The sequence below is a fragment of the Rhinoderma darwinii genome, chromosome 4, assembly GCF_050947455.1.
Source record: "Rhinoderma darwinii isolate aRhiDar2 chromosome 4, aRhiDar2.hap1, whole genome shotgun sequence".
In the NCBI taxonomy this organism is placed as follows: Eukaryota; Metazoa; Chordata; class Amphibia; order Anura; family Rhinodermatidae; genus Rhinoderma; species Rhinoderma darwinii.
In genome coordinates this window covers 295,238,758-295,255,480 of record NC_134690.1, presented here as the reverse complement: position 1 = coordinate 295,255,480, position 16,723 = coordinate 295,238,758, and the positions used below count along the sequence as shown (strand labels likewise).

At 44.5% G+C, this 16,723-nt stretch overlaps 1 protein-coding gene across 2 annotated transcripts in view; it reads right to left on the bottom strand.

Moving 5' to 3' along the window:
* The window catches only part of EGLN1 (egl-9 family hypoxia inducible factor 1), a 226,457-nt gene extending 210,219 nt beyond the window's left edge, over positions 1-16,238 (bottom strand). Inside the window, exon 1 of one of the 2 annotated variants that reach the window (XM_075862613.1) lies at positions 15,014-16,238. In XM_075862613.1, the coding sequence (XP_075718728.1) occupies positions 15,014-15,847 (834 nt within the window). In that variant the 5' untranslated portion in view covers positions 15,848-16,238. The remainder of the gene's footprint in view (positions 1-15,013) is intronic. The other variant, XM_075862612.1, reaches the window with a different exon arrangement.
* Between the last annotated feature and the right edge of the window lie 485 nt (positions 16,239-16,723).

Below are 16,723 nucleotides of genomic sequence, written 5' to 3'. Positions count from 1 at the left end.
TGCGTTTTAAATTGACGCTGTTCACTGTGCGGCGTAAATAACACATTGTTTTTGCACCGTCTCTTTCAAGGGTCGTCATTTATTTATTTTTCCGTCAATGTAGTGATTTTTTGGGCTGTTTTTTTGCGGGATGAGACGTAGATTTGATCGGTATTGTTTTTGGGTACATGGGACTTGATTAATTTTTTGGGGGGCAATGTAAAATCGCAATTTTGCCATAGTTTTTTGCGTTTTTTTTTTTTACGGTGTTCACCTTGCGGTATAAATTACATATTAACTTTATTAATTGAGTCATTACGGTCGTGGCGATACCATATATGTGTACTTTTATTTATTTTTTACACTTACTAAATAAAACCACTTTTTAATGGAAAAAAATTGATTAAATGGGTAAATGATAGTTTTTCGAAATAAAAAAAACCATTGCTGTAATCTACATTACAGCGCCGATCACATTATGTACAAGATAGGGCACTTATAATCTGGTGACAGAGCCTCTTTAACGAATTCTATTTTTTCATAGACGTAGTGGTATGAGGACTGTTTTTTTGTGGGACAAGATGTAGTTATTATTGGTACCATTATGGGGTACGTGACTTAAAAAATTTTTGGGAGGCAGGGTGACCACAAAAAAAAGAACAGCAATTCTGACAGTTATTTTTATACAGCGTTCACCATGCATTATAAATTACATGTTAACTTTACTCTGTGGGTCAGTACGGTTCCGATGATACCAAATTAAGGCTATGTTCACACGGAGTATTTTGGGGGAGGAATATCTGCCTCAAAATTCCGTTTGGAACTTTGAGGCAGATATTCCTCTCCCTGCACGCCGATTTTCGCGCCGTTTTTCGCCCGCGGCCATTGAGCGCCGCGGGCATAAAACAGCGAGATATACGCTTTCTCCTGCCTCCCATTGAAGTCAATGGGAGGTCGGAGGCGGAAGCGCCCGAAGGTAGGGCATGTCGCTTCTTTTTCCCGCGAGGCAGTTTTACTGCTCGCGGGAAAAAGACGCCGACGCCTCCCATTGAAATCAATGGGAGGCGTTCTCGGGCCGTTTCTGCCGAGTTTTGCGAAATACCCCGTGTGAACATAGCCTTATAGCGCTTTATGTTTTCCAACTTATTGTATAATAAAGTTACTTTTGTAAAAAGAATGTATTTTTTCTGTCGCCAAGTTGTGAGAACCATAACTTAATATTTTCGCCGGAGCTGTATGAGGGTGTTTTTTGTGAGACAAGCTATAGTTTTTAAAAGGTACCAATTTTGGATACATGCAATCTTTTTGATCAAAGTGACCATAAGGCCTCATTTACACGAGCGTATTATACGCGCGTGCGACGCGCGTGCTTTTCACGCGTGTCGTACGCACCTATAATAGTCTATGGGGCTGTTTAGACAATGCGTGAATTTTGCGCAGCGTGAGTGCGTTGCGTAAAACTCACGACATGTTCTATAATCGTGCGTTTTTCACGCAACACGCACCCATTGAAGTCAATGGGTGCGTGAAAACAACGCATGCCACACGGACGCTACTGCGTTGCATGCGCGAAAATCACGCAAGAGCTGTCAAAAGGATGAATGTAAACAGAAAAGCACCACGTGCTTTTCTGTTTACAAACATCCAAACGGAGTGTCAAATTAGAGATGAGCGCACCGAACTTCACCGGGTTCGGCCGAACTCGTTTTGACCGAACTCGGCAAAAAATGTTCGGGTACGCGACGGCAGGAGACAGTCACTGTCCACGGTGCTGAAAGAGTTAAACTGTTTCAGCACCATGGACAGTGACTTTCGATCACAATATACATATACGTGTAAAAAAAAACAGAAGTTCGGACTTACCGATAAGTCCCGGGTCCTTCCTCCAGTCCGACCTCCCGGGATGACAATTCAGGCCAAGTGACAGCTGCAGCCAATCACAGGCCAAGCACAGGCTGCAGCCAATCACAGGCTGCAGCGGTCTCATGGACTGCCGCATCATCCTGGGAGGTGGGGCCGGATGACGAGAGGGACGCGTCACCAAGGCAACGGCCGGGAGACCGGACTGGAGGAAGCAGGCAGTTCATGGTAAGTTTGAACGTCTTTTTTTATTCACAGGTTGGTGTATATTGAGATCGGAACTCACTGTCGAGGGTGCTGAAAGAGTTACTGCCGATCAGTTAGCTCTTTCAGCACCTTGGACAGTGACGGGCGTCGACTAGCCTCATCTCTATGATGGCGGCTGCGCGAAAATCACGCAGCCGCGCATCACACACGGATGACACACGGAGCTGTCAAATGCCTTTTGCGCGCGCAAAACGCAGCGTTTTTTGCGCGCGCAAAACGCACACGCTCGTGTAAATCAGGCATAAAACAGAGATTCTGGCATTGTTTATTTTTTTTGGGGGGGGGGGGGGGGGGTTTACGGTGTTCACCGCATGGAATAAATAATATAATATTTACATTTCTCAGGCCGTTCCGATACCAAAGTTGATACCAAACACGTATGGTTTATTTTTTCAATAATAAAGGACTTGAGTGAAAGGGCGATTGTGTTTTATTTTATTACTCTAAACTTTTATTCTAATTTATACAACTTTTTTTTCACTTTGTTTTAGTCAATGTAGTGCAATGTATTGGATCTGACAGTCATTCACTGACAGCAAGCCTACTAGGCTCCGCCTCCGGGCAGGGGCTAATCGGCTTCCGTAATGGCAGAGCACGAGGCTATTGTTAGGCCTCATGTTGCTGTAGCAGCAGTCGGCAGCCCTGCGATCGCATGGCAGGGCTGCTGATTTGCTGCCAACCACTATGATGCAGCGATCGCTTTTGATTGCTACATCTAAGTGGTTAACGGCAGGGATCAGAGCTAGCTCCGATTCCTGCCGTTACAGGTAGGTGCCAGCCGTAACATACAGCTGCCACCCAACGCTGATGACGCCGGCTCAGCTCCTGAGTCAGCGCCATCTTGCTGTCTAGTACGAGAGCCTTTTAGGCCCCGCCTCCGGGCAAGGCCAGGAATGCTTCTGTACTAGGCAGACCGGGAGGCCAGTATTAGGCCTCCGGTTGCCATTGCAGCCACCGGCACCCCGGCAATTTAGTTGGCAGGGTGGCGATGAGCTGCAAACACCTTAAATGCAGCGATCGCTTTTGACCGCTGCATTTAAGGGGTTAATGGCGGGGATCAGAGCTAAATTCGCTCCCCGCCATTACAGCAGGGTGTCAGCTGTAACATAAAGCTGACACATCGGGATGATGGCATGGACTCAACTTCTGAGCCCGTGTCATACTTTTGTTGTAAGTATGCCACAAATTGCGAGAAGCACTGGCTTTGAATGACGTTTACTTACGACAAATGTCTGGAAGGGGTTAAACAAAGAATTAAATTAAAAAATTTAGTATATAAAAGTTACCCATAAGGCATTACCTAATATTCCCTAAAAAAGGAAAATTTCCCTCCTGAACCCAATTAGCAGTCTGACTGGATCAACATTCAAAGAAGAATTCCAAACACTGAAAAAGACACCGATATGGTTTTGTTCTAAGAAGCCATTTTAAAGCCATCTACTGTTCCTGCTTTGACCAACCCCTGCGGTAGGCTATTTCACAGTTCTCACAGTAAAGAAGGCTTGTCACCTCTGCAGGTTGAACCCTTGCCCCCTTGTTTTTTGATCGGGTTTTACATGGAACAGGATTTCACCATATTTTTTGTATGTGCCATTAATATATTTATATAAATTAATCATGTCCCCCTTAGTCGTCTCTTTTCTAGTCTAAATAGGTTTAGTTCTTTTAATCTTTCCTCATAACTTAGATTCTCCATGCCCCTTATTAGCTTCGTTGCTCTTCTTTGTATTTTTCCAACTCCACGGCATCCTTTCTATGAACTGGAGCCCAGAACTGAACTGCATGTTCTAGAGGATGCCGCACTAAAAGGGGTTTTACACTGACAATTATCAGGCAAACGATCGTTGCCAATAATTGCCGGAGTAAACAGGGCAGCAATCAGCAGATGAACAAACAAACACTCGATCACCTGCTGGTCGTATAGTTTTAAAAAAGAAAAATATTATCGTTGTCAGCAGCACCGCCAACATGATAATGTATGGGGATGAGCGATCTGAGTAACGACCACTCGCCCCCATCCATAGCTCCGTGTGACAGGAGCAAACGAGCGTCGTGTCTCGACCATCCAAAATCAGCCAGTGTAATAGGGCATTTAGGCTTTGAAATGTGGTAATATTACATCCCTGTCCCGCGAGTCCATGCCCCTTTTAATACAGGACAATATCTTGCTGGACTTTGAAGCAGCTGATTGACACTGCATGCTGTTATTTAGTTTATGATCTACAAGTACACCCAGATCCTTCTCAACAAGTGACTCCCCCAGTGTAGCTCCCCCTAGGACATATGATGCATGCAGGTTGTTGGTACCCAGAAGCAGAACATTACATTTATCTACATTAAACCTCATTTGCCAGTGGATGACCAAACAGTGTCCAAATCTGCTAATTACCTAGGGGAGCCCTTTTTGAAAATAGCCACCACATTTGCCCTGCGCCAGTCCCTTGGCACTATACCAGTCACTAAATATTATAAGGGGTAACAGAAATAACTGAACTAAGTTCTCTAAGAACTTTCGTGTGAAACCCATCTGGTCTTGTGCACATTTATGCTGGGATGCCGGTGGCTGCAAAGGCAACCAGAGGCCTAACACTAGCCTCCTGGTATGCCTAGTGCGGAAGACTTTCAGGCCCCGACCAGAGGTGGGGCCTAAAAGGCTTCCATAGCCGCCGGCAATATGGCGCTGGCACAGTAGAGGAGCCGGCGTCATCAGCGGTGGACGTCTGTTGTATGTTACAGCTCCACCTGTAACGGCAGGAACTGGAGCGAGCCATTAGCCCTTACCGAAAGCAAATCGATGCATCTTCGTGGTTGGTAGCAGATTAGCAGCCCTGCCATGGTACAGCAGGGCTGCCGACTGCTACTATGGCATTATGGAAGCAGATTAGGCTCCGCACAGAGGCGAAGCCAAATCAGCTTGCGGTCAGTGAATGACTGACAGAGCTAATACATTGTACTACATAGGTAGGGCAATGTATTACAAAAATAATCTGACAGTTGGATCTTCAAGTCCCCTAGTTTAAAAAAAATATATGTTTCAAGTAATAAAATACACAATTGCCCTTTGTCCCTTATCATTGAAAAAAATAAATAAACCATACATATTTTGTATTGCCACGTCCGTAACAGCCTCAACTATAAAAATATTATTTATTCCACGCGGTGAGCAGCGTAAAAAACCAACGTAAAATGGCAATGCCCAAATTTTGTTTTTTTGGTCACTCTGCCCTACACAAAAATTGGAGTAAAAAAAAAAAAAAAAAAAAAAAAAGAAAGGGATCAAAACGTCACATGTATCCAAAAATGGTACCTATAAAAAACTATAGATAGTCTCGGAAAAAAAGAGCCCTCATACAGGTCAGTCGACGAAAAAATTAAAAAGTTATGGTTCCTACAACACGGCGACAGAAAAAATACATTTATACAAAAGTCATTTTATTCTGCAAAAAGTTGTAACATAAAAAAGTGCTATAAATTTGGTACGGCCGGAATCGTACTGACCTGCAGAATAAAGTTAACATGTAATTTATAACGCATAGTATACGGCTTAAAAAAGGTAAGTAACTATGCCAGAATTGCTGGTTTTTGGTCACATGGCCTCCCAAAACAAAATAGGATAAAAAGTGATTCAAAAAGTCGCATGCACCCCAAAATGGTACCAACAACAACTACAGCTTGTCCCACAAAAAAAACCAGCCCTCATACCACTACGTCTATGAAAAAATACAAATTTTAAGGCTCCAATATGTCAGGAAATAAAAATATGCAGTTGTGCCGGCCCAAGGGGAACATTTCTTCTGCTTCAAGAGGCGATTTATCAAGGCCCTAAAATTGGGGAACCAAGTAGGGTAGGGCCCAAAACATATCTGCTGGAAGCGAGGGTGCCCATATTATACCAGGACAACACTGTCCCAGCAAAATTCCTCAAACAGCAACGGTGCCGGTTGTTTACCAAAAGGGGATAAGTAAGGACATTTTTATCAGTGCGACACCAGCCTGTGCAGAAAGGATTGCGTAACAGCGTAACAAACATCTATGGATTATTTTACCCAATTATTATACCACCTGACTTTGCCCCTGATTTACTCTGCCCAGCTTACATGCACCCCCACTTTATAAACTACAATATCAGTAAAACTCCAAACAAAACTACTACCAAGTAAATCTATGCTTCAAAAAGCCAAATGATGCGCTCTCATTTCTGAGCCCTACAGCGTGCCCAAACAGCAGTTTACTTCCACATATATGGCATCACCATACCCGGGAGAACCCTTTTAACAATTTTTGGGGTGTGTGTCTCCAGTGGCACAAGCCTAGTCACGACATATTTGCCACTGAAATGACATATCTAATTTTAACTTTTACTTTGCACCATCCGCAGCGCAATAATTTATGGAAAAGACCTGTGGGGTGAAAATGCTCACTACACCCCTTAACCCCTTCGCGCTCAGCTCCGTACTATTACGTCCTGCTGAGCGCATCGTTCGCGCTCAGCTCAGTAATAGTACTGACCTGAGTTAACACGGCGCCATCTTTCCCCGGCGCGTGCCTGAGCTGTGATACCTGCTGTTTCCGACAGCAGGCTATCACAGCTTAGTGTGCAGGGACCGATCGCGGTGGTCCCCGCCGATTAACCCCTTAGAAGCCTCGTTCAATAGCGATCGCGGCTTCTTAGGGGTTAAGCTGCCATCGCCGACCTGCTACACGATAGCGGGCCGCGATGGCTACTTTGGCAACCAGAATCCTAACAATGGACTCTGGCTACGCCATCGACGGAAGCCTAGTGGGTCCTGACAAAGTCAGGACCCACTATGCTTGCTGTCAGCGAACAGCTGACAGCTCTGATACACTGCACTACACATGTAGTGCAGTGTATTAGAATAGCGATCAGAGCCTCCTGCCCTCATGTCCCCTAGTGGGACAAAGTAAAAAAAGTGTAAAAAAGTAAAACGAAGTTGTGTAAAAATAAGAAAATAAAAGTTTTAAAAGTGCCAAAAGTAAAAATCCCCCTTTTTCCCTCATCAGTCCTTTATTATTAATAAAAATATATAAACAAACTATACATAATTGATATCGCCGCTTCCGTAACGGCCTGAACTACAAAACAATGTCGTTATTTATCCCGCGCGGTGAACGCCGTAAAAGAAATAATAAACCGTACCACAATCACAAATGTTTGGTCACTTCATCTCCCAAAAAATGGAATAAAAAGAGATCAAAAAGTCGCATGTACCGAAAAATGGTACTGATCGAAACTACAGTTCGTTACGCAAAAAATAAGTCTTCGCACGACTTTCCTGATGGAAAAATAAAACAGTTATGGCTCTTAGAATAAGGTAACACAAAAAGTAAATTATACTTTACAAAATGTATTTTATTGTGCAAACGCCATAAGACATAAAATAAAACTATAAACATATTGTATCGACATAATCGTATCGCCCCGCAGAATAAAGTGAATATGTGAATTATAGCGCACGGTGAATGCTGTAAAAAAAATAGAATAAAAAACAATAGTAAAATTGCTGTTTTTTAGTCACCGCGCCACTTAAAAATAGAATAAAAACTGATCAAAAAGTCGCATGCACCCCATGAAAACTGAAATGAATTCCTCAAGGTCTCTAGTTTCCAAAAAGGGGTCAATTTTGGGGGGTTTCCACTGTTTTAGCACCACAAAACCTCCTCAAACCGGACATAGTGCCTAATAAATTAAATTAATTAAATGTCACCTCTACTTTGCTCTAAATTCCTGTGAAACACCTAAAGGGTTAATAAACTTTCTAAATGCCGTTGTGAATACTTTGAGGGGTCTAGTTTCTGTAATGGGGTGTTTGATAAGGGTGTCTAATATATGGGCCCCTCAAAGCAACTTCAGAACTGAGCTGGAAACGAAAAAATAAAATAGAGGCAATACTTCGCTTCTTACATTATACTGATAATGAGCCGTGCCCACCCCGAGATGACCCCAGTTTTGACCGTTTGTATAAACGGAGACCTAGACCGTTTCAGTGCCCGGTTTTCCCAATCATACACCCCAGAGAACTGTATTTCTATTGATGAGTCCTTGGTACATTTTAAAGGGAGGGTTCAATTCCGCGAGTACCTGCCGGGTAGGAGGGCAAGGTATGGCGTGAAGATGTATAAGCTGTGCGAGAGTGCATCAGGGTATACCTACAAATTTAGGATATATGAAGGAAAGAACACCAGTATTCAGCCCCCAGAATGCCCCCCCCCCCCTTACTGGGAGTTAAAGAGGCTCTGTCACCAGATTTTGCAACCCCTATCTGCTATTGCAGCAGATAGGCGCTGCAATGTAGATTACAGTAACGTTTTTATTTTTTTTAAACAAGCATTTTTGGCCAAGTTATGACCATTTTTGTATTTATGCAAATGAGGCTTGCAAAAGTCCAACTGGGCGTGTTTAAAGTAAAAGTCCAACTGGGCGTGTATTATGTGTGTACATAGGGGCGTTTTTACTACTTTTACTAGCTGGGCGTTCTGACGAGAAGTATCATCCACTTCTCTTCAGAACGCCCAACTTCTGGCAGTGCAGACACACAGCGTGTTCTCGAGAGATCACGCTGTGTCGTCACTCACTTCCTGCCCCAGGTCCTGCATCGTGTCGGACGAGCGAGGACACATCGGCACCAGAGGCTTCAGTTGATTCTGCAGCAGCATCGGCGTTTGCAGGTAAGTCGATACAGCGACTTACCTGCAAACGCTGATGCTGCTGCAGAATCAACTGTAGCCTCTGGGTGCCGATGTGGCCGACACGATGCAGGACCTGGGGCAGGAAGTGAGTGAGGTCACAGCGTGATCTCTCGAGAACACGCTGTGTGTCTCCACTGCCAGAAGCTGGGCGTTCTGAAGAGAAGTGGATGATACTTCTCGTCAGAACGCCCAGCTAGTAAAAGAAGTCAACACGCCCCGATGTACGCACATAATACACGCCCAGTTGGACTTTTGCAAGCCTCATTTGCATAAATACAAAAATGGTCATAACTTGGCCAAAAATGCTCGTTTTTTTAAAATAAACACGTTACTGTAATCTACATTGCAGCGCCGATCTGCTGCAATAGGAGGTAGGGGTTGCAAAATCTGGTGACAGAGCCTCTTTAATACAAAAATTGTGTGGGATTTGGTGCACCCAGTGCTGGACCAGGGTCACCACCTCTACCTGGATAATTTTTATACCAGCGTCCCACTCTTCAACTGCCTCGCTTCCAGAAGTCCTGCGGCATGCGGCACTGCTAGAAGAAATCTGAGAGGCCTCCCTAAGACTCTGCTTGGGCAAACAAGAAGGGGTGAGAGCTGGGCACATTCTAGCAGCAACATATTGTGTGTCACGTACAAGACAAGAGAGATGTCCCACCAGTACCCATGTTCCTGTACGAGGTACCAGTACAGAGACCCCCAAACCAGACTGCATCCTGGACTACAATAGGTACATGGGAGGGGTGGACTTGTCAGATCAAGTCCTGAAGCCCTACAGTACTTCTGGAAGCGAGGCCACACGCATCGTACCAGGGAAAACATTTTAGAAGTTCCCCAAACTGGCAAGAAGGGAAAAAGTCAAAAGAGGTGCAAAGTCTGCTGTAAGAGGGGGATAAGGAAGGACACAATATATCAATGTGACGCGTGTCCCGAAAAACCAGAGCTCTGTATGAAAGAGTGTTTTAAAATTTATCATACATCCCTTTATTTTAATTTACCCCAGTTTTACTCGCTCTGATCCACTTCACACAGCTTACCCCTCTGAGCCCTGCTGCGTGCCCAGGCAGCTGATAACAGCCACATGTAGGGTATTGCCGTACTCGGGAGAACCAACATTACAGTTTATGAGGTGTATATCTCCGGTGGCGCATGCTGGGCACAATATATCGGACACTGAATTGGCATATATGTATAGAAAATTGCAAATTTCACTCTGCACCAACTGCTGCGCATTATCTTTTACACAATACCTGTGGGGTCAAAATGCTCACTATACCTCTAGATGAATGCCTTAAGGGGTGTAGATTTTAAAACAGGGTCACTTCTCGGGGGTTTCAACTGTATCGGTACCTTAGGGGCTTCTGCGTACAAGACTTAGCACCAGAAAAGCTCCAGTAGGCCAAATGGTGGTCCTTTCCTTCTGAGCCCTGCCGTGTGCCCAGGCAGCTAATAACAGCCACATGTAGGGTATTGCCGTACCCGGGAGAACCCACATTACAGTTTATGGGGTGTATGTCTCCGGTGGCACATGCTGGGCACAATATATCGGACACCGACATGGCCATATATATAGGAAAATTGCAAATCTCACTCTCCACCATCTGTTGCGCATTATCTTTTACACAATACCTGTGGGGTCAAAATGCTCACTACACCTCTAGATGAATTCCTTAAGGGGTGTCGTTTTTAAAACGGGGTCACTTCTCGGGGGTTTCAACTGTACTGATACCTCAGGGGCTTCTGCACACATGACTTAGCACCAGAAAATTCCCAGTAGGCCACATGGTGGTCCTTTCCTTCTGAGCCCTCCCATGGGCCCAAACGGCAGTTTATCACAACAAATGGGGTATTGCTGACAAATTGGGCAACAAAATGGGGTATTTTATTCCTTGTGAAAATAAGAAATTTTGAGCCAAAACTATCTCTTATTGGAAAAAAATTACATTTGTTTTAATTCACAGACCAATTCAAATAAATTCTGTGAAAAAACTGTGGGGTCTAAACGGTCAGAACACCCATAAATTCCTTGAGGGGTGTAGTTTCCAAAACGGGGTGACTTCTGGTGGTTTTCCATTGCTTTGATACCTCTGGGGCTCTGCAAATGCGACATGGCACCCGAAAACCAATCCAGCAAAATCTGGGCTCCAAAGAACAGATAGTGCTCCTTTCCTTCTGAGGCCTCCCATGGGCCCAAACGGCAGTTTATCACCACAAATGGGGTATTGCCAAAACTACCTCTTATTGGAAAAATTGTCATTCTTTTAATTTCACAGCCCAATTCAAATACGTGCTGGGAAAAAACTACGGGGTCAAAATGGTAACAATAACCATAAATGAATTCCTTGAGGGGTGCAGTTTCCAAAATGGGGTCAGTTTTGGGGGATTCCTACTGTTTTGGCACCTCAACACCTCTCCAAACCTGGCATGCTACCTAAAATATAGGCTAATAAAAAAGAAGCACCAAAATGCACTAGGTGCTTCTTTGCTTCTGGGGCTTGTGTTTTAGTCCACGAGCGCACTAGAGCCACATGTGGGACATTTCTAAAAACTGCAGAATCTGGACAATACATATTTAGTAGCGTTTCTCTGGTAAAACCTACTGTGTTACAGAAAAGAATTGCATAAAATTGAAATTCAGCAAGAAAAATTAAATTTGCAAATTTCACCTCCACTTTGCTTTAATTCCTGTGAAATGCCTGAAGGGTAAGGGTATGTTCACACCAGGGAGTCCGTTACGGCTTAAATTACGGGGATGTTTCAGCCTGAAAACATCCCCGTAATTTCAGCCGTACCGGCATGTGCAGGCGCTTGAACGCCGCGTCCATTACGGCCGTAATTAGCGCTGCTATTCATTGGAGTCAATGAATAACGGCTCCAATTACGGCCAAAGAAGTGACAGGTCACTTCTTTGACGCGGGCGTCTATTTACGCGCTGTCATTTGACAGCGGCGCGTAAATATACGCCTCGTGTGAACAGACAAACGTCTGCCCATTGCTTTCAATGGGCAGATGTTTGTCAGCGCTATTGAGGCTCTATTTTCGGACGTAATTCGGGGGAAAAAAACGCCCGAATTACGTCCGTAAATAGGCCGTGTGAACATACCCTTAAAAAACTTTCTAAATGCTATTTTGAATACTTTGAGGGGTCTAGTTTTAAAAAGGTGTTTTATGGGGGTTTCTAATACATAGGCCCCTCAAAGCCCCTTCAGAACTGAACAGGTACCTTAAAAAAAAGGCTTTTGAAATTTTCTTAAAAATATGAGAAATTGCAGTTTATGTTCTAAGCCTTGTAACGTCCAAGAAAAATAAAAAAATGCTCTAAAAACTATGCAGATCTAAAGTAGACTTATGGGAAATGTGAACTAGTAACTATTTTGGCTGGTATAACCATCTGTTTTACAAGCACATGCATTTAAGTTCGGAAAAATTCTATTTTTTCACATTTTTCTCTAAATTTTGCAATTTTTCACAAATAAACACTGAATATATCGACCAAATTTTACCACTACCATGAAGCGCAATGTGTCACGAGAAAACATTCTCAGAATCGCTTGGATAGGTTTAAGCATTCCGACGTTATTACCACATAAAGTGAAATATGTCAGATTTAAAAAATGGGCTCTGAGCCTTAAGGCCCAAACTAGGCTGCGTCCTTAAGGGGTAAATAAATGCCTTGATGGGTGTAGTTTCCAAAATGGGGTCACTTCTCAGGGGTATCTTATTATTTCACATCAGAGCCTCTGCAATTGTAAACCAATAATTTGTAAATCGCCAAATTGGGCCTCAATTTCGAATGGTACTCTCTCACTTTTGAGCCTGGTCGAATGTCCAGGCAAAAGATTAGTGCCCCATGTAGGGTGTTTCTAAAACCGGGAAACACAGAATAATTAGAAAGCTGTCTTGGTATGGTGGCACAGGATGGGCACATCTATAGAAAAAATCCCATTTTCACTCTGCAACATCGAGTGCACACTAATTTCTGCAAAACACCTGTGGGGTTAACATGCTCACTACACACCTAGGTGAATACCTTGAGGGGTGTAGTTTCCAAAATGGGGTAACTTTTTGGCGTTTTCACGGTTTTGGTCCCTCAGGGGCTTTGCAAATGCGACATGGCCTCCACAAACAATTCCTGATAAATTTGAGCTCCTAAAGCCAAATGGCGCTCTTTCCCTTCTAAGTCCTGCCGTGTGTCCAAACAGCCGTTTATGACCACGTGGGGTGTTGTTTTAGGCCCCACACACACGAACGTAAGAACGCCCGTAATTACGGGTCCATAGACTTCTATTGGCCACGGGTACCTTCCCGTTTGCTTACGGGAAGGTGCGCGGGCCGTTGAAAAATATGGAACATGTCCTATTTCATGCTTTAATTGCGACTCGGGTAGGCCACGGGCGACTACGTGTGTGCACCTGTAATTACGGGAGCGTTGCTAGGCGACGTCAGGGGATAGTCACTGTCCAGGGTGCTGAAAGAATTAACTGATCAGCAGTAACTCTTTCAGCAACCACGTTAGTGACTACCGCTGGAGTGACTACTATTAAAAGTTAATACTTACCCAGAACTCCCTGCTTCTTCCACCAGTCCGGCCTCCCGGGATGACGTTTCATCCCATATGACCACTGCAGCGTGATCCAGGGAGGTCAGACTGGATATCAAAAGAGGGACGCGTCACCAAGACAACGGCCGGGGTACGTATTAACTTCTTTTACTTTCAATCGCTGCGGAAACTCTGCCCGAAAGGGCTGCCCCTTCTCTCTATCCAGTAATAGAGAGAAGGGGCTGCCGTTTAGTGCAGAGAAAACGGGTCCGAATACGGGTGGAATACTGGTAACAACGGACCCGTATTTTCGCCAGTATTTATGGGAGGAAAAAAATATGTGCGTGTGCATGGGGCCTTACTCGGGAGAAATTGCTTTTTCTCCTTTAGCCATCGTGGGAATGAAAATAATAAATAAGCCAAACCTACGTTTTATTGGAGAAAAAAATTAGATTTTCATTTTCACAGCCTATGTCCAATAACTTTCTGCAAAAAATCTGTGGGGTCAAAATGCTATACCCCTAGATTTCCTCAAGGGGTGTAGTTTACAAAATGGGGTCACTTGTGGGGCATTTCCACTGTTTTGGCATCATAAGACCTCTTCAAACCGGACACGGTGCCTAAAATATATTCTCAAAAAGGAGGCCCCGAAATCCACTAGGTGCTCCTTTGCTTCTGAGGTCTGTGTTTCAGTCCGTTATCACACTAGGGCCACATGTGGAATGTCACCTCTACTTTCCTTTAATTCCTGTGAAACGTCTAAAGGGTTAAGAAACTTTCTAAGTGCCGTTCTGAATACTTTGAGGGGTGCAGTTTTTAAAATAGGGTCACTTATTGGGGGTTTCTAATATATAAGGGCCTAAAAGTCACTTCACAACTGAACTGACCCCTGTAAAAATAGCCTTTTGAAATTTTCTTGAAAATGTGAGAAATTGCAGCTAAAGTTCTAAGCCTTGTAACGTCCTGGAAAAATAAAAGAATGTTCAAAAAACGATGCCAAACTATTGACTAGCGACTATTATGTGTGGTATAACTGCCTGTCTTACAAGCAGATACATTTAAATTTAGCTATTTAATTTCACAATTAAATACGGAATGTATCGAGGAAATGATTCCAGTAACATAAAGTCCAATGTGTCACGAGAAAACAAATCTCAGAATCGCTTGGATAGGTAAAAGCATTCCGTAGTTATTACCACATAAAGTGAAACATGTCAGATTGAAAAATGAGGCTCTGTCAAGGTCAAAAGTGGCCAAAGTGGGAAGGGGTTAACGTGCAATATTTGAGTAGTATTTGATTTTTCTTCCAAGAAAAACCATAAAACAATTACATTAGATACATCTACACGTCCCTGAACGTAGCCATTATAAGGATTACGCACTTTATTTCATGACTAAACCACTTTATTTAAAAATAAAATACGTTTAAAAATAAAATATGTAAAAAAAAAAAATTAAAAAAAAAAAATTCATTTCCGAACCGGATAGGCTATGTAGGTCTATGCAGTAAGTTTTACACCCATTTTCCATCATTCCCCGAGGTGTTTTGGATTATTATAGTACAATACATGGGGTACTTTCTCTCGGATATGCAATGTGTGACGTTATAGCGACAGCTGTGTGTGTGTGTGTGTGTGAAGCTTGGATGTCTCCCACCTTGGTTCTCCCGTTTATCCTGAAGTTGCCCAGCTTGCTGCCGCAATGACGTATCAGGTCGTCCATGCTGGTCATCAGGTGGCCGATAGCCTTGCACGCCGCCTCTTTGCCCTCCACCCAGGTGATCTGGTCCCCACGGATGTCCCTGGTGGAGTCGCGCTTTTGGCTCACTAGCTGTCCGTCAGTAAAGCGTCCCGTACTGTGCAATGCTTTCACCTCGCTGACTATCCTCTCCCCAATCTCCTGGCCGAGGAAGTCGTCCAGCACACAGATGCCATGCTTGTTCATGCACGGGATGATATACTCCAGAGCCAGTTTCTGCAACAGCGGCTTGTTGTGCCCGTTGGGCCTCTCCACCCCTTCGTCTCCTGGTCGGCTGGCACTACTTCCACACGCCTCACCAGACTTCTGCGTATAGTCTTCCTCGTTGATCGCCCTCAGAGTTGCCCCTCCGACGACCACCTCCCGCTGCTTGGAACGTGGACGCGGCAGGTTATTCGGGGCTTGTAGCGATTCGGTCTTCTCCACAGTCGCTTCTTTGTCGGACTTGAGCAGTGTGGAGTCCGCACAGGGATCATTCTGTGCGGGTGGAGGAGGCGGTGTTGGCTCTGCGCTTTTTCCTGCCGCTTTTGCCTCAGTGCCCGAGGCTTCTCCGTTACACACCAGTTTATGTTTCTTCCAGTCCTGCCGTTGATGCGCTTTACTGCAGTAGAAAGAACTGCGACAACGTCCGCAGCGTAACAAGTTCTCCATCTTGCCGCACAGTTCACAATACTGGTGATCACGCTCGCTCTGACTGCTGCCTGCACAGCCCAGGCCGCCTCCACCAGCCATAGTTACGGCTCCTAGTCTCCTCCTGGCTTCCGGCTGAAGCTCGTCGCTTTTCACGCCAGTCCGCAACAGACACTTCACTCGAGCCCCAGGCCCATAAGTCTGCCGAGCAAGACACACGTGTATTTACCTGTCAAACATGCACACTCCAGCTACAAGTCCTACCAGAAGGCTGCTGCTTCTTCACCGGTTCTGCAGTTGCTTGAACCGTGAGCAGATTAAGGCGAACCGCTGTCCCTACGCTGACATCACAGAGCTGTTCACACAAGGCGTTGTCTATTTGCCCGTGAACCTAGGAAATATAGCAGTAAACGCAACGGGAACCCGTCTTTTCCTTCCTCTCAAGTAGAAGGACCTTTGTTTACGTCACAGTCATGTGACTGGGCTTCCAAGTTGTGTACCACGTGACAATAGCATTTTGAACCTCTGTGAAATAGCGGAAGAATGTCATAGAGCAGTCGCCTCATCTCCCACCCGTCGGCCGGGCGGTGCTATTGGAGGACTGGCAGTACAGGGCTTTAGTATAGTACAAGGTTGGAGGCTATGGACGAATTCGCAACCATTTATTTTTAATTCCCTCACAAATCTATTTTAAATACATCTAAAATAAGTAACGCAACTTTGCGAAACGCTGTTTTGTGTGTTTTGCAGCTGTGTCTCCATAGTTACAGACAACAAACACGTTGTAATCTGATCTTGCGGTCATACTTTTTTTCTATCTGTCCCCTACTTCTTGTTAAAGGGGTATTCCCAAAATGATAAATGATCACATATCTCCTGGGACCCCCTATGGGAATCATCGTCGGAATGGGGGTTCTGAGCATTGAATGGAGTGGCAATTAAGCATGTGGGCTGCCACTCCATTCGTTGTCTACGGGA